This window comes from Nicotiana tabacum, chromosome 16, assembly GCF_000715075.1.
Source record: "Nicotiana tabacum cultivar K326 chromosome 16, ASM71507v2, whole genome shotgun sequence".
Classification (NCBI taxonomy): domain Eukaryota; kingdom Viridiplantae; phylum Streptophyta; class Magnoliopsida; order Solanales; family Solanaceae; genus Nicotiana; species Nicotiana tabacum.
The window spans coordinates 164335084-164352757 of NC_134095.1; the positions used below are offsets into that span (position 1 = coordinate 164335084).

Below are 17674 nucleotides of genomic sequence, written 5' to 3' on the forward strand. Positions count from 1 at the left end.
ATACAACAACCTGGTGCAAGGCACAACATCTTTTGTGCATTCAGTGATATTCTCTCAAGCATAACAGTGTTCATCCGGCATTGAAGTCATTGGTGTGTCAAGAACAAGAAGACAACTCCACTAAAGATCAGTTTCACAATGAGCTTATGCATATCCATAGTTGAGTTGTAATCTTGTTATCTGTTCTTCATTGTATTTCCTATGTTGCTTTCTTAGAAGCTTTGTCTTAGGAAAAACCAAAAATCCTAAACTTCCGAGTTTATGTTGTGACTAGGATTAGTCATAATTTTAAAGCCTTTGTAACTAGGAGAGTTATAAAGTGGCTTATGGAGAGAGCATCACAAGTTCGTTGAAGCCTTTGTAATAGGGTTATTGCAAAGTGGCTTGTAATAGTGAGATTGCAAGTTAGTGAAGTTAAAATCCTACAAGTGTAGGTCGTGATCTTTTGATCCCCTTGTATGGGATTTTTCCACGTAAAAATCCCTTGTATTCTTTACTTTTAGTTTTATTAGCATTCTCAACATTATCTCATAGAGGACCAGGTACTCTACAGTTTGGTGGACTCATACAAACTAATAATTGGTATTAGAGTAAGTTCTTTCTAAAAGGTTAACACCTAGAAAGGATATCAATGGTTGCTCCACCCAACTTTGAGGAAGGACAATCAACCTACAGACCTCTTAGATTCAACGGTCAATACTATGGCTGATGGAAGACTCACATGCATGACTTTATAATGGCCGAAGATTTAGAACTATGGTATATTATTTGTGATGGCCACATGTTCCTATGAAGAAGTTTGAAGAAACTGGACCAATGGTGCCGAAAGACAGAAAAGAGTACAGCGACATTGACAGAAAAGCCGTTGAAAAGAACTATCGTGCCAAGAAAATCTTGGTATGTGGCATAGGAACTGATGAGTACAACAGAGTCTCAGCTTGTGATTATGCCAAAGAAATATGGGAAGCATTGCAAACCACACACGAAGGAACTACTCAGGTTAAACAGTCCAAGATTGACATGCTCACCACTGGGTATGAGTTCTTCAGAATGAAGGAGGATGAGTCTACACAAGATATGCACACTAGATTTACATCCACTATAAATGAGCTTCATTCACTTGGAGATGTCATTCCCAGAAATAAGCTTGTAAGGAAAATCCTCAGTGTTCTACTTGGTTCTTGGGAACGTAAGGTAAATACCATCATTGAAGCTAAAGATCTACAAACTCTAACCATAGATGAGTTGATTGGTAATCTGAAGACATACGAGATGAAAAGAAAGAAAGACAGTGAAAGGAGAGAGCCTAAGAAGGAAAAGAACATGGTACTAAAAGCTAAAAGTAGTGACTCAAGTGATGAAGATAGTGACATGGCCTATCTTACTAAAAGATTTCAAAAGATGGTTCGAAGAAATGGTGGTATACCAAAGAGGGGCAGTTCAAGTAAAGCAAGGAACAATGATCTCTATCACAGGTGCGGAAAGCCAGAGCATTTCATCAAAGACTACCCAATCGCAAAATAGGAGCAATACAAACAAAATCCTGAAAGCAGCAACAAGGAACCTGGTTCCAGACAAATGATTCAATTGAAAACGTGTAGCTGACAATATTGTGAAGCAGGCACTTGCTGCTTGGGGAGACTCCCCCAGTGAATCAGAAAGGGAACCAAATACAGAAAATCATGATGGCAGTGGAAACTGAAGCAACGAAGTATGACTCACTATTTGCGCTGATGGCTCAGTGTGATGAGGATGAAGATGATGAGGTAAATTTCAGGGATGTTTTGAGAAATCTGAAATCCTACTCATCTAAAAAGTTAAGGTCATTAGCCAATATTTTAATTGATGCTTATTATAGCATTGATAATGATAAGGAGATCCTGACCTTAGAACTATGAGAAGCTGAACTATCTAGAGATGATCTGGTTGTTTGTGTAGTGGACCTAAATGAGACAATAATTAATCTTGAAAAAGAAAAGGAAGCTCTAAATGAAAAGATAACTAGTGTAGAAAATGAGAGAGATGACCTGATGGTAGTGGTGGTTGACTTGAAGGAAATAGTAGAAGGTCTCAGCAATGAGAAACACACTCTAGAAGGATAAATTTTAGCTACTGAGCAAGAGAGAGATGATTTTTTAGTGATAATCACTGACCTAGAGGAAACCATTAAGGGACTCAATAGAGAACATAGGACTGTGAGTCTTGGGAAAGGGAAAGAAGTAGCTAGTGAGACACACATCAAGCTTGAACATGAATTAAATGATGTGAAAACCAGTCTATGTGGTGAACTTGAGAAAAATCGGCAACTTCAAGCTGAATTAGAGAAAGTCAAAAGTGATCTTGAGAAATCTCTGAAGTGGACCTGGTCCTCAGATGCTGTGACTGCCATGTACTTGAATAACAATGGAAATAGGCAGGGAATCGGGTTCTAAAGGGAGAAAACTCCTTACAACCCTCATAACAAGTACGTCACTGTTCCTGATAACTGGCTGTGTGCCCACTATGAGAACAATGGGCACTTCAAAGAAAATTGCTAGGCTAGGGTTCAATCTGTTCAGAAAAACAAAGTGTTTACTAACAAAGTGACTACTAACAAAGGAGCAGGTACCGGTCGCAAGAAACGAATATTGCCTACATGGACTAGAAAAGACCTTATCCATCCCTTTTATCATAACAAGGGATCCAAACTGGTTTGGGTTCCTAAATCTAACCCATGATTTGCATGTGCAAGGAACAGTGAGAGGAAGCAGATTGCAATGAACCAAGGACAGTGGATGCTCAAAGCACGTGACTGAAAACACCATAGATTTCTTCTCATTGAAAGCCCTGCAGGAAAGGAATGTATCTATTGAAAAAGGGAAAGGGTACATTCTCAGTGCTGGAAAAGTTGAAAATCTCTCTGTCACTCAATTGAGAACGTGTACTATGCGGATAGCCTGAAGTACAGTTTCCTGAGTGTCTCTCAAAATCTGCGTTAAAGGGAACAAAGTAGAGTTCTTGTCAAAAGAGTGCATAGTTACCAATCTGGTGACTGGCAAAGTGGTCTCAGGGGCCAAAAGAAACAAGAACATCTATGCTACTAACTTTGAATTTTTAACAAGCTAGTGATATGAGATGCTTGAGAAGGACTTGATTCGTGGTCTGTCAAAATTCACCTGGACACTGGTTCCTAGAACAAAGGATGAGAATGTCGAAGCGTTTAAGGCATTTGTCAAGAAGATTCAAGTGAAGATAAAATTGAAGGTAGTATGTATCATATCTGACCACGGGACAGAATGCGACAACGCCAAATTGGATGAGCTTGTAACAGAAAATTGGAATCACACACAACTTCTCAGCAGCAAGGACTCCACAGCAAAATGGTATTGCTGAAAGAAAGAACAGAACTGGAAGACATGGCATGGACAATGCTCATCGACAATGGAATCGCCAAGAGTGTCTGGGCAAAAGCAGTAAATACTACTTTCTACTTGGCGAACAAGTGTATGACTAGGTCCCTCCTGAATCAAAACCCACTATGAGTTTCCAAATGGAAGAAAACCAAGGACAACTCATCTGAGAACCTTCTTGACTTAAAATGCCATGTTCTCGACAAAAGGAAGGACCAGCTTGGGAAGTTTAATTTAGAGGCAATGAAGGAATCCTTCTGGGATACTCTCCACAAAGCAAAGGTCAAAAGTCTACAACAAAGGGCACACTAAGTGGAAGGAAGTGCTCATGGGGTATTCAACAAGACACCTTCATCTAACCAAGGAAGAAACAATGACGATCAATATAATGAACCATCTCTGGTCCCTTGTAAATATCTAACGTTTTAAATAGGGAGGCTGATATGATGAGTAAGATGAAGGAGACTGGTGAAAGACAATGCAACATCATCTTCTACTTCTCACAAAGAACCTGGTACCTCACTTACTACCACTGAAGCTGAAGAAAGAATGAAGATGCAGTTCATAGTGCTCCAAAATTAACAGAACAAAGAGTGCAGGGAAATCAAATTAACCTCCAAAGTTCCCCTACCAATCAAGTCTCAGTCCCAAACTGGAAACACAAAAGCTCTCATCTATCTGATAACCTAATTACTCCTTTTTTTCTTAGAGTTAGACAAGTATTGAAAATTCAAAAATAAAAATAAAAATTGGTCCCTTTTGTATCTCCACTCCAGAATAGAATCCCAAGTCAAGTCTTCAGGAATCATACTTGAGGGCCACCAAAAGAAGTTTGAGATACCTTAAAAGAACTCAGGACCTGATCCTGCATTACCCCTCATGTGACATTTCTTATCTTGTTAGGTATGCTGATGTTAACGATGTAGGTTATCTTGTGGACAGGAAAAACACTTATGAAATGGCTCACTTTCCATTATCATAATTCATCTCATGGGGAACAAGGAAGCAAAACTCAATAGCTTCATCAACAACTGAAGCAGAATGTGTAGCGACAGCATCCTGATGTGCTAAAACCCTATGAGTTAAGCAACAACTGGAAAAATTTGGGGTATCTTCTAATGATATACCTTCTCTATTCAGTTCAAAACAAGAGGACCAATCACAACAGGGTGAAGCATTATCTTCTGAGGATCAATATAGAGAAAAGGTTGATATGTGGAAAGTCATGCGGCATAAGTAGACCAAATTCCATATATATTCACCAAAGCCTTGACGAGGGAACATTTTGGAAGAAACATGGTGAAGCTGGAGTTATTGAAATCTAATGAAGAACCTGATTTTCCATCAGATGGCTTTGAAAAACACCTTTAGGTAAAATTAGCTAAAGTGGTTTCTGTCCAAGCCTAACTTACATCGATACCGTTGCAACACACATGACGATCATATAAGCTAAAGGTACAGTTATGAACTGCGAAAGAGCAACTGCTAAAACCTTTTTCAAAAAAAAATTATTCTGGAATCAGGTTCCTATACCCCAGGTTAGTAGTAATGTGCTTGTTCTGCATGCCTTCTCAAAAAATGTTAACAAAATTAACTCAACTGCCACATCATCCGACTTTTCAAAGTCTGTATGTCATGTCTTGTCTTTAAAATCCCTCCATCCTCTCTGTACGGTAACATTTTCCCACAAACCTCCTGTCGTTTTCAGAACCCGTTTCTCTCTCCTTTCATCATTAGCTCTTCTTCCAATAAAACTTTATTTCTCCCTCACAGTAAGTCATGAACCTTCATCTCTTCTGTATATCTGTGATTCTCTCTTCATCTCTCTCTCTCACTCTACTTGCCTACCAAATGCTCATATAATGGAAATCGAACGATCGCCTTCTTCTCCCACCATTTACACCACTCCCACTTTCCTAGCATCCTTCAAATCATTTCCAGAGATTCACTATTCCACTCCCTCCAATACTACTGTATCCCAACTTGGTTCCTCCTCCTTTTCTACAGTTTTCCCTTTTTCTGATAAACCATGTTTTCCTAAAACCCTATGTCTAGCCATTCCTCTGATCTCATCAAAGAATACTCAGGAGGTTTTACCTCTCAAGTGTCAGAAGTCTCTGAGGATGATCTTGAACAATATCTGAACTCCTCCATTCTGGACTTAGTGACTCTCTCAGAGTCACCAGAAAAGGAAGCAGCGCATAACATCATGGCTATTACTGCTGAGAGTCTGATGTAACTCTATTCCTAGGAGATGTAAGAACCACAATACTTCTCGAGTCTTTGGCACATGAGACATTCTCAGAAAAACCTTCTGAAGAACCTGAGTCTCTTCCATGCAAGCCCACTCCTACACCTCCTGATTATTCTAAGCTCTTAGAGTCCTCTTCCAAGTCACCCACTATCAGGTCACAACAGCAAAAGAGTTTTGAGTCTACATTGCAGAAAAGTAGGAGGAGCGTCAAGACAAGGAAAAGGAGGTTGATGAATCAAAGGGAATTTGTTACTGACAAGAGTGTTCTAGAAAGTAGGATTGACAAAAATGCTCCAAAGGAACCTGGTTCCTTAGTGCAACAATATATGAAAGCTCAAAATTCTATGGATAAAGCTTCCGATGAAACCATTGAGAAACAAAATAGTGTATCCGTGAAGGGCAGCGACAAGTCTAAAAAGAGTCAAGTTGAGCAAGCCATGTCTGAATATGATACCATGGGGTTAGTAAGTTGGAAAGGAAAGTCTGTTGAAGGGTCTAGCAAATAAAAAAGGGAAACTGTTAAAGAACCTGGTGCTCTGAGGACCATTCCCAATGATAATGGTCTTTGGCAGCAGAACAGAAAGTCTTGTGGGGTCGTACATTTGGCCCAGCAATTTCTGAGATGGCTGGTATGAGACAAATTCTGGAGATTGACAATCTTTTTACGCATCTCTCTTCACTGTTGAGAGGGATCACATTTGTGCGCTAGTAAATGGAGTAGACATTGTACTCGACGCTTCAGCATTGGGAAAGGTTCTCAAAATTCCATGTGAAGGGATGTCCTAGGTCAAGGGTGTATGTGGTGTAAACTTCAGGAGAGCCATCATGAAAGAGCATGCTATTTAGCAGGGGGAACAAGTGCATAAGAAGGTATTGCTTCCTGAGTATCAACTTCTCTTTGAACTGGTCAATAAAGTACTCTTAACTCATTCTAAGAGGCGGTCTATTGCTACAAAATCGGATATGGTCTTAATGGAAGTGCTTGATGAGTTTATCCCAATCAATCTGCCAACAATCATGATATATAATATGCAAAAGGTGGCAAACTTTAAAGGTGAGAATCATGGGCTACCATATGGCTTTCTCCTCACTCAGGTGTTCAGATTCTACAAGGTCCCCTTGGGAAATCCCAGAGTGGGCACACGCAAGCAAACATTCTCTAAGACCACTTTAGAAGAATGTGAACGTGTAGAAAGAGTTGGTGGAAGCATCTCGACCATTTCTCAGCTGATCAACGCTCAAAATGTAGCTTCTGAAGAGATCAGAAGGTTGAGGGCTCAAAATGCCATACTGGAAACTTAGCTCAGTTAAGCAGTTAAAAGACCTGATTCTATTAATGAAGAAGTTGCCCGACTGATAAAGGAAAATGATAAACTTCGGGCACAATTACTTGAAGAACAACTATCTGCAAATGCTCGACTGGACCTGGTTCTCAAAACTATTACTGCCTCCTCTTCCAAGTCTCCCTCTCTTAGTGTCCCCTAGGATTCTCTTAGTGACCAACTAATTTCTGGCTCTAATGTTTTGTGGCTGTTGTTTCTCTTTTGTTTGCCTTGTTTTTGTGATATGCATGCTGGATTTCACCACTACTGCTCTTATTTTGCTCAGTACATTGTTAATATTAATGACACATCTTCTCTTTTTCGCATGTACATGTTGTTTTCCTCTGGTTTCTCTTTTCTGTCATGCCGTGTGCACATATGTGGCATGAGTTGGCTGTGTTAGACTTCTTTATGCTGATTGCTTGCCTGTGTTTCTTTTTAATGATGCCAAAAGGGGGGAAAAGGTCAGAGAGACATGGGGAATTATGTAGAAAAAGGTCAAGGAGACAGGGGAATTGTGTAGAAAGGGTTAGGGAACTTGTGTAGAACTTGTATAGAAACTTGTTGCTTATTCCAATATGAGGGATCTAATTAAGGGGAAATCAAAAGCAAAATGTTTTTGGAATTTCTGACCTATTTGGCTATTTCCGTTCTAAACAAATACTATCAATGCCTCAGTTTGTCATCGTCAAAAAGGGGGAAATTGATGGGTTTTCAATGTCTTTGCCTTATGCTTCTTATGTTTTGATGATCTAACAAACTTATTGAAGAACCAGATAGAGAACCTGACCACGCGGTATACATTTCAAATGAATAATGTCCAGTCTGGTCTCCAACAAATGAATGAACAACCACAAGGAGGAACACAACAGGGACCTGGTGATCTGGTCCCTTAAGGTTCTCCGACAGAAGTACAAGTCAGTGACTGTCCGCAATTATTATAAAGAGGAACACAATAGGGACATGGTCCCTTAGGGTTCTTTGACATAAGTACAAGTCAACTGTACAGCTAGAACGTAACAGCAGAAAGTGACTATCTCGCAACTATTACAAAAGAGGAACACAACTGGGACCTGGTCCCTTAGTATTCTCTGGCAGAAGTACAAGTCAACTATACAGCTGGAACGCAACTATACAGAAGTGACTGTGTAGACAGCGCAACAGTCACTTCTCATTGGGAAGAAGCGTGTACCAAGAATTGACATCACTATCTACTGTGATGTCTTTTGTGATACAATAACTTGGTGCAAGGCACAACATCTTTTGTGCATTCAGTGATATTTTCTCAAGTATAACAGTGTTCATCCAGCATTGAAGTTACTGGTGTGTCAAGAACAAGAAGACAACTCCACTAAGGATCAGTTTCACAATGAGCTTATGTATATCCGTAGTTGAGATATAATCTTGTTATCTGTTCTTCATTGTATTTCCTATTTTGCTTTCTTAGAAGCTTTGTCATAGGAAAAACCAAAAATTCGTAAACTTTCGAGTTTATGTTGTGACTAGGATTAGTCATAAGTTTAAAGCCTTTGTAACTAGGAGAGTTATAAAGTGGCTTATGGAAAGAGCATCACAAGTTAGTTGAAGTCTTTGTAATAGGGTCATTGCAAAGTCGCTTGTAATAGTTGCAAGTTAGGGAAGTTAAAAGCCTACAAGTGTAGGTCGTGATTTTTTTATCCCCTTATGTGGGATTTTTCCACATAAAAATCCCTTGCCTTCTTTACTTTCAGTTTTATTAGCATTCTCAACATTATCTCATAGAGGACCAGGTACTCTACAGTTCGGTGGACTCATATAAACTAACACTAGGGTAATTAACGACATGTATGATGGAGCCAAAATACCAGTGAGGATCGCGGGGGAGGGAGTGGGGGATTCATACCACTTTCCAGTTATGATGGGGTCTCACCAGGGGTCGGCTCTTAGCCCATTCTTAATTGCATTGGCGTTGGACACACTGGCGTGCCACATTCAAGGGAATGTGTCATGGTTTATGTTATTTGTGGATAATATTGTTCTGATTGACGAGACGCGAGGCATAGTTAATGCGATATTGGAGGTTTGGAGACAAACCTTGGAGTCTAAAGGTTTCAAGTTGAGTAGGACCAAGACTGAGCAATTGGAGTGCAGATTCAGTGACAAAACTGAGGGTGCGAACGTAGACGTGAGGCTTGATACACAAGTCATCCATAAGAGAGCTAGTTTCAAGTACCTTGGTCTATTATCCAAGGAAATTAAGAGATTGACGATGATGTCACTCATCGTATTTGAGCGGGATAGATGAAATGGAGACTTGCATATGGTATTTTATGTGATAAGAATGTGCCACCTAAACTTAAGGATAAGTTTTAGAGAGTGGTTGTCAGACCTACCATGTTGTATGAAGTTGAGTGTTGGCTAGTCAAAAACTCTCATGTCCATAAGCCAAAAGTAGCGAAAATGAGGATGTTGAGATGAATGTGTGGACATACCAGGATGGATAAAATTAGAAATGAAGATATTCGAGACAGGGTAGGAGTAGCCTCGGTGGAGGACAAGATGCGAGAAACAAGGCTTGGGTGGTTTGGGCATGTGAAGAAGAGAAACATAGATGCTCGATGAGGAGGTGTGAGAGGTTGGCTTTGGGTGGTCGGAAGAGGGGCATAGGTAGGCTAAAGAAGTACTAGGGAGAGGTAAATAGGTAGGACTTGGTGTTGTTTCAGCTCACTGAGAACATGACACTTGATAGGAAGATATGGAAGTTCAGGATTAGGATAGAATGTTAGTTGGTAGTCGAGTGTATATCTTTCCCGTACCGGTAGTAGTGGTAGTCAGCCTTGTATTAGGTATTGATAGTCTTGATTACTACATGTTTTCTTATATTGCTGTTGATACTGTTTGTTCTCTTATTATCTTGTTATTGTTACTGCTTGTTTTCATATTATCATGTTATTCTTACTGCTTGTTTTCTTCCTATCTTGTTGTCGGTATTGCTTGTTTCTATTGCTTTCTTTTTCTTTCTTTGAGTCGGGGGCTATCGAAAACAACCTCTCTATCCTCAAAGTTAGGAGTAAGGTCTTCGAGAATACTATTCTCCCTAAGCCTTACTCGTAAAATTATACTGAGGTTGTTATTGTTGCTATTAGTTTGTTATGTATAGTCAGCAAATAATAATAATATATAAATTACTATGTGATGGAATAATTATATTAGTATTGTATAAAGACTGCTTTACTAAAGTCAAGAACTAATTTTACTTATTTGTAAACTCTTTCTTTGCCCCGAGAAATTTCAACCTTTTTCTTGACTCCTAATTAATGATATTTTCTTGTTTCTATTTTTTCTCTTGAGCCAATAATTTTTTGGAAACAATCTTTTTATTTTTTTAACATAAGAATAAGATTTGCGTAAATATACTAGCCTCCCCAAAAGGTACTTTTAAGATTTAGCTGCGTTATTGTCTTGACTCCCAAGTCCCAACTAACCTAATATGAAGTTTGTTAAAACTCATGGGTTTCGAAATTATCATCGAACCCATTGCTTGTTTAGTTAGTAAATTCGTAACTAAAATTTTATATATATTTTATAATTTTTTTAATACGACAACAACAATAAATCCAATAGTTTCTCACAAATGGTATCTGAGGAAGGTAAAATGTATGCAGCTTTATTCCTATACCTGGAAAAGTAGTGAGTCTATTATTTTCGATAGACCCTCGGCTAGAGAACGACTGGAAAAAAATAATTGCAACAAATAAGAATAACAATAAAATAAAATAAGAACTCGAAATAGTAATAGCCATCTATAAAAAAATTTAAACAAAAATATAAAATCTAAACAAAAACTATTGATTCATCCACACCCGTACCTACTTTTCTTGCTGTTATTGTCTTTGATTCCAAGTCCAAACTAACCCAACCTGAGGTTTGATGAGTCAGACGACTCAGAACTGATGAGTACTTTAAAAAAAAAAAATTACTGTGCTTTTGAGGCTGACTCTGCCCTCCCTCTTTTTGTGTACTTCTCAAAGCTTCTCTTCTCTTCTTTTTCTTCTCACACACCCACAGTGTCTCTGCAAGTTTCAATGGAGACTGAAATGTTCAACAAGACTCCATCATCACACCCTGAATATCCTGAGGTAAAACATTTACTTCAAATTCCCTTTCTGCCCTTCTCACCCTCCTTTTTTCATTCTTTTGCTTCTTTTACCTTTTGAGCTCAAGATCATCCTCTACTGCTCTATTTTTTTTTCTCAAAATTTGATCTGTTTTTTTCACTTATTTCAGATGGGTTTTCTTAGTTTAGTAGAAAGATTCAAGCTTTGGAAGTACTTGTTTTTTTTTTCTTAAAAAAAAAAGAGTGTTCTTTAACTTTCATTTCGCTTTTTTGCACCATTTGGAGTTCAAATTATCCTCCAAGTTTCTATCTTTTCTCAAATTTTGATTCTTTCCCCCATATTCCAGGTGGGTTTTCTTAGTTATTAATGAAAAATTCAAGCTTTGGAAGTACTTGTATTTTTTTTATTTCCGAAAAAGAAAAAAAGAAAAAAGAGTGTTCTTTAACTTTCATTTCCCTTTTTTGCACCATTTTTGGTTCAAATTATCCTCTAAATTTCTTTCTGTTCTCAAACCTTGATTCTTTTTTACGTATTTCAGATGGGTTTTCTTAGTTATAGTCGAAAAGTTCAAGCTTTATAAATACTTATTAGCAAAAAAAAGAGGAGATGCTTGGATCTTTTAAAAGAGTTCTTTTTAACCCTCATTTCACTTTTTTGCACCACTTTTAGTTCAAATCATCCTCTATTTTTCTATCTTTTCTCAAATTTTTATCTCTCTGCACATATTTCTGATGGGTTTTTCTTAGTTACAAAAAAAAATAAAAAATTCAAGACTTCAAACCACTTGGAAAATTAATTCTTTTTATGTCACCCTCATTGTGATTGAAAATTTGCAAATTTTTACTAGCTTTTATAAAGCCACTAATTATGGGAAGTTTAATTTTTTTCTCTAAATTTCAGATTTTCAAATTGTTATTTTTCTGCTTGATAGTATTGAAACTGTTGTTCTACAAATTAATCACCAGACCCAAAAAAAAGTAAAAAAATAAATAGTATAGTAGTTTAAAGAGTAGACATAAGTTACTTTGGTCTAGCACCTTTTTCCTTTTTGGTGCTTCAATAGTTCCTACTTTAGCACATGATGGCCAACCATACTTTTTTTTTTTACAGATCTAAACTTTATTTTTTCTTTTTAAAAGAAAAAATCTTTAAAACTCAATTATTTAATTTTTATTTAATTTGGATTATCAGATGATTTATGAAGCCCTTGAAGCCTTAAATCAAGAAGGAGGCTCAAACAAGTCATCAATGTCAAAGTACATTGAATCCAAATATGGAAACTTAGATCAAGGTCACTCAAAGTTACTCACTTTCTATTTAGACAAAATGAAGCAAAATGGTGAGTTGATTTTCCTCAAAAACAATTACATTAAACCTGGTCCAGATGTTCCACCTAAACGTGGCAGAGGAAGACCAAGAAAAGATCCAAATGCACCACCTATTCCTAAAAAACCAAAGCCAACAGCAGCTTCTATTGCACCACCACCTCTTGTTTCAAAGACAGGAAGGCCAAGAGGTAGACCTAGGAAAATTAAGCCACAACAACAAGCACAAAATGGTGTTGAGGGTAGCTGAAAAATTGAAGGAGTTATTTGACTTTTTAGGTAAATTAGTGTTGTTAATTCTCCTGTATCATTGGTAAATGAGTTGTGTGTAGTTGTTGTAGTTGTGCATGTAGTTTGGAAGAGGGTGGGGTGGGGTGGGGTGGGGTGGGGTGTGTGTGGGTGGGGGGTTGTACTTGTTTAGTGGCTGTTTCAAGATTTACAGTAGGGAGATCTCTAATCCTTGTTAAGTTGTTATTTTTATGTGAGATTAGTGCAGTTTTCACTCTGTTGTCTGTGTGTTTAAGTGGCATGCATTTTCTTTGCAAACTGTTCCTTTGTGATTGATATTGAAATATATCATTATTGAATCTTGAATCCAAAATCCACACAAAATGGGGATAAAGTCGGCGTGCTCACTACTCTCCGGTCCATATATGCGATTTCACTGCGGGCCACTTGGTTAATTTGTTGTTGTGTTGTGGTTGAGTCCAAATGTTAATTTTTTTTTCACTCCTAAAATTTTAGTTTTTTAAAAAGTATAATGCATGTTCAAATACAACATTAACTTTTAAAAATTATTTTTTAATACAATCTTGAGTCCAAAATCAGCACAAGGTAAGAATAAGGTCTATGTATCCATCCCAATTTCTGTGGCAAAGTTTTAATAGGTGCGGGATTTAGAAAAGTGAACTTTTGATATTTATAGTAATAAATATGTCATAACATTAACTATGTGATTATAAGATTTTTGAAACTTGTATTTTAAACATTTTACAATAGTTCTAAAAAAAAGGCAGTCCGGTGCGTGAAACTCCTACGCATTAGGGTTCGGAGAAGGGTTGGATCACAAGGGTCTGTTGTACACAATCTTACTGTACATTTTTGCAAGAGGCTATTTTCACGGTTCTAACCCTTGACCTCCTAATCACAGGACAACAATTTTACCAGTTACGCTAAGTACCCTTCAATTTTACAATAGTTCTGTGATTATAAAATTTCCCAGAAAAACTTAAGTTAAATTATTTTTAAATATTAATAAACCAAAAAGGAAAATGTTGCCATATAAACTTGATGGTGACTGCAGAAGTGAGTCTGTGCTGGAGCTCAAGGTGAAAGGCACAAAATTTGGATAAGGGTATAATGAGGTGATAAAGTAGAGTGGATTTTGACAAAGTTTTCTTGGACAAAAACATCATGTGTACAAACTAGATAGTCTTTGTCTGGGGACAAAATAATTCCTCTTATCTTTAAAATTCATATACACATTTCTTTGTCAAATTAACTTAGAAAAGGTCCTACTTGCAATTGGTATCTTGACGAGTCCTTGGACGTCTGCTGGAGGGAGCAGCTGATTATGGAATCTTCTTGGCTATCCTAAGAGTCTGTGGTTGCATTCAATGACGAACACTAATGGTGTTTGTTGAAATTTTTCAAAATTTGAGTTTTCAGATTCAATTTTTGAATTTTTGCTAAAAGTGTCTTTGATATAAACATATACTCCAGTATTTAGAATGTATTGACATTACTAATTCAGATGCGTGTTGTATATGATTCATTTAAGGGAAAAGCGTTCCGTACTAGTATAAAACGGACAATATCACACAAGGTTAAAAGTATCATTGGGCTGATTGAGCCCACCAACTGATACCATAGCTTCGGTTCAACTAGACCAATATGGAAATGGCAAAGTAATGTGCGGGGCAGCGTGCATACAAGAAGAAGATCGTTGCGGGCTTCAGTTACCATAATACTGTAGCAATATGGATGACACAATGAATCTCGAAAATTGACCCGTGGATCGTGGTACTGGGTTGCATGCAACTTGGTACGAAGGGGAGACCCGTAGATCGTGGTAACTGGCTACGTGGAACTTAGTTCGAGTAGGAAATTGTTGACTGTGCGAATAAAGTCCGACATTGATATCTAAAAAGAATGGGAGCCTAAATATAAGGTGTAAGAATCTTTTAATGATGTGAGACCTTTTGAGTAAAACCATACGAGCTTAGCCCAAAGCGGTCAATATCATACCATGTTAAGAGTATCGTTGGGCTGATTGAACTCAATAATTTTGAATTTTATGAACTCAAATTCGAAATATTTGGTTAAAAGCGGGGGAATCGCATTCATCGTACCACATTCTCTGGTTGCAAAAAAGTGTTTGTTTTGACAAATTACAAGGAATTACACTTGCAGACAAATTACAATAATTTTGAAGGTTGATGCATAAATTTCCGCTTAGCTTCTATGGAATATAAACCAATCGAGAACGGAAACTGAGAGTTGCAATCATGAGCAGCAGCTCCCAGCCTTTTCCCTTCCATATTTTTTACTTTACCAAGAAGCTGAAAAAGTAAAAGATTATGTAGAAGATTTTTAGTAGTGTTTTTTATTTTCATTTTATGTTATACATATAATTGTCGAAATCAACATTTGCAGTATAATGTTGTACATAAGCAATGATAGTTGTACATAATTGGTTAGTATTAGTTTAGCACTAATAGATAGTTAAATGTATTGCTGGAAGAAGTTAGAAAAGGGATATATATGTAAAGGGTTACACACATGTAAAGATAGATGAAATAATAGAGTCAAAATTTCTAGAACTTTCTTCTCTCGTTTTCTCTCATTCTTAGCTTGAAGAGCAACTCTCTTCTCCCTTTCAATTTGGTATCAGAGCTATAGATCCATGTCGGTTTTCGAGCAGATTCTTTGAGGAATCTAAGATTAGTATTGATATACTCACTCAATTTTGTCGGAGAAGTGAGAGATCAAGAGAGTTCGTCAGAATTTTGGGCAATTCACCTAGGATTTGCGATTGATCTCATAATTCGCAAATTCCAGCAAAGTGCAAGGTTTTCCTTGAAGATCGACCTTGATTCTACCTTCGATTCACTGATTCCAAGCCTCGTCGATGACGAACACAACTTTGGAAACCGGGAAGGATGACGGAGAAAAGTTCACGGACATACACCCAAGACATCCTCTATACTTACATCCCTCCGACAGTCCAGGTAGTGTTCTAATCCCTCAACAACTAACGGAAATAGAAAACTATACCACTTGGAATAATTCTATGCGAGTAGCTTTATTAGCCAAAAATAAGATAGGGTTCATAGATTGAAAATGTCGGAAAGAACAATATAATGGTGATTTGGAACATGAATAAGAGAGATGTAATGCTTTTATGTTGTCCTAGATAACTAATTAAGTGTCTAAAGAACTAGCAAATAGTATAATGTACTCAACCAATGCCTATAGTGCTTGGACATACCTGAAGGAAATATTTGATAAGAAAAATCTCACTAGATTTTGTCAATTGCTCAGAGAAATTTGTACCACTAGCCAAGGGAGTTTATCAGTGTCAGAATATTACTCAAAGTTGATATGTGCATGGGATGAGTATTGGTCGATGGTAGTGGTACCATTGCCATGTGAATGCACAAAGCATAAGGAATATGCAGAGAACAAGGAACAACAAAGACTGGTACAATTTCTAATGGGCTTAAACGAAACATATGCACAAGCAAGGAGTCAAGTGTTGTTGAGTGTCCCTATTCCCACTCTCAATCAGGCATACAATATGATCATGCAGGATGAAAGCCAAAGAGTGCAATCAAACATGATATCACATGTAGCTCCATCCTTGCAATAACTTGATTTGAATGACCTTATAGCCTTGGCTTCCATCCAGAGTAATAGATTCAGAAAGAACAATGAAAATAGTGTATTGCAGTTTGATTACTGTCTTATGAAGGGTCACACGAAAGAGAATTGCTATAAGTTGGTAGGTTATCCACCCGACAAAAAATTCAACAAAAGGAGAACTTTTGACAAGGGAAATTCAGGAGGAAGCAGGGGACTTACAGCAAACAATGTGAGCTGTGTTGGGGAATCTGAAGGAACCAGCTTAGTAGGCAGCTCATCAGGGCCCATCAGTATGCCATTTTTCACTCTAGAACAGTATCACCAACTGTTGAAGTTAATTGACAAGGAACCAACAACAACAAATGCAAGGGTAAACATGGCAGATATGGTTTATCTCCTTAATGCATGCTTCTCTGTAGGTTCTGAAACTAACTCTTGGGTCATAGATACTGGAGCCTCGAATCATATGGTTTCTAGCTTGGACCTCTTAACTGAATTTCACTCTGTTGCTTCTAACTCTAGTAAAGTACATCTGCTAAATGGTAACACTACCTCAGTAACACATACATGATCATTAACCTTTTCTAATGACCTAGAACTGTATAATGTTATTTATGTTCCTAACTTCAAATACAATCTGTTATCTGTTTCAAAGCTAACTAAAGAACTAAAGTATTGTGCATTATTCTTTCCTAAATTCTGTATTTTTCAGGACCTTTACAATGGCAGAGTGAGGGGGATTGATAAGGAGAAAAATGGACTTTACATACTTCAACCTGCCAAGATACCACCACTTGTTAAAGTACCCGAAACACCTTAAGCTCCCTCTTTCAACTCTTTTATACCTTCAACAATTCCAGCCTCTACTACTCCAGTCCCAGAGTCATCTAATGTCTCATAAAAGTCATGCTCACATTCTTCCATTTGGCAACAAAGACTTGGTCATGCTCTAGTAGCAGTATCACAAAAAATTCCTTTATTGAAAATCACTTGTTGAATAAAGACACTCTGAATTGTACTTTAGCAAGGCAAACTAGATTTTCTTTTCCTACTAGTACAAAGAAGAGTATATTTCCTTTTGAACCTGTACACATGGATATATGGGGTCCATATAGACAATGTACTTACAATGGATACAAGTATTTCCTTACTATTGTAGATGATTACTCTAGGATGACTTGGATCTGCTTGATGAGAATGAAAAGTGTTGTCTTCCTTCTAATAAAATCATTCCTCACTCTTGTCAAAAATCAGTTTTCTGCCACAATTAAGATCATAAGATCAGATAATGGTCTTGAATTCTTCAATTCTCAGTGTTCAACTCTTTTCTCATTAATTGGAATTTTACATCAAAGTTCTTGTGTGCACACTCCACAGGAAAATGGAGTGACATAAAGGAAACACATACATTTACTTGAAATGG

The 17674-nt window shown here is 37.4% G+C and overlaps 3 protein-coding genes across 3 annotated transcripts; all 3 read left to right on the forward strand.

The window, feature by feature from the left end:
- Positions 1-789: 789 nt before the first annotated feature.
- On the forward strand, positions 790-1702 carry LOC142170499 (uncharacterized). The gene is made up of 2 exons (XM_075232425.1): positions 790-1194; positions 1622-1702. Exons 1-2 carry the CDS (start codon positions 790-792, stop codon positions 1700-1702), a joined length of 486 nt encoding a protein of 161 aa, XP_075088526.1.
- A 9150-nt stretch (positions 1703-10852) lies between these two features.
- Positions 10853-12910, forward strand: LOC107822462 (HMG-Y-related protein A). Its single transcript, XM_016649010.2, has 2 exons — positions 10853-11083; positions 12254-12910. The coding sequence occupies exons 1-2, from the start codon at positions 10898-10900 to the stop codon at positions 12635-12637; spliced, it is 570 nt and encodes a 189-aa protein (XP_016504496.1). The 5' UTR covers positions 10853-10897; the 3' UTR covers positions 12638-12910.
- Positions 12911-15841: 2931 nt separating this feature from the next.
- Positions 15842-17071, forward strand: LOC142170500 (uncharacterized). The gene is made up of 3 exons (XM_075232426.1): positions 15842-16213; positions 16298-16777; positions 16964-17071. The coding sequence occupies exons 1-3, from the start codon at positions 15842-15844 to the stop codon at positions 17069-17071; spliced, it is 960 nt and encodes a 319-aa protein (XP_075088527.1).
- Positions 17072-17674: the final 603 nt, after the last annotated feature.

Excerpts from the sequence above, each read along its gene's own strand:
- LOC142170500 (XM_075232426.1), top strand. The coding sequence starts at position 15,842 with ATGTACTCAACCAATGCCTATAGTGCTTGGACATACCTGAAGGAAATA. Across the intron at positions 16,214-16,297 it reads TGCAGGATGAAAGCCAAAGA|AGTAATAGATTCAGAAAGAA; the intron begins GTGCAATCAAAC and ends GCTTCCATCCAG. Across the intron at positions 16,778-16,963 it reads TTGCTTCTAACTCTAGTAAA|GACCTTTACAATGGCAGAGT; the intron begins GTACATCTGCTA and ends TGTATTTTTCAG.
- LOC107822462 (XM_016649010.2), top strand. The coding sequence starts at position 10,898 with ATGAGTACTTTAAAAAAAAAAAATTACTGTGCTTTTGAGGCTGACTCT. Across the intron at positions 11,084-12,253 it reads CACACCCTGAATATCCTGAG|ATGATTTATGAAGCCCTTGA; the intron begins GTAAAACATTTA and ends TTGGATTATCAG.
- LOC142170499 (XM_075232425.1), top strand. The coding sequence starts at position 790 with ATGAAGAAGTTTGAAGAAACTGGACCAATGGTGCCGAAAGACAGAAAA. Across the intron at positions 1,195-1,621 it reads TTGGTTCTTGGGAACGTAAG|GCACTTGCTGCTTGGGGAGA; the intron begins GTAAATACCATC and ends ATTGTGAAGCAG.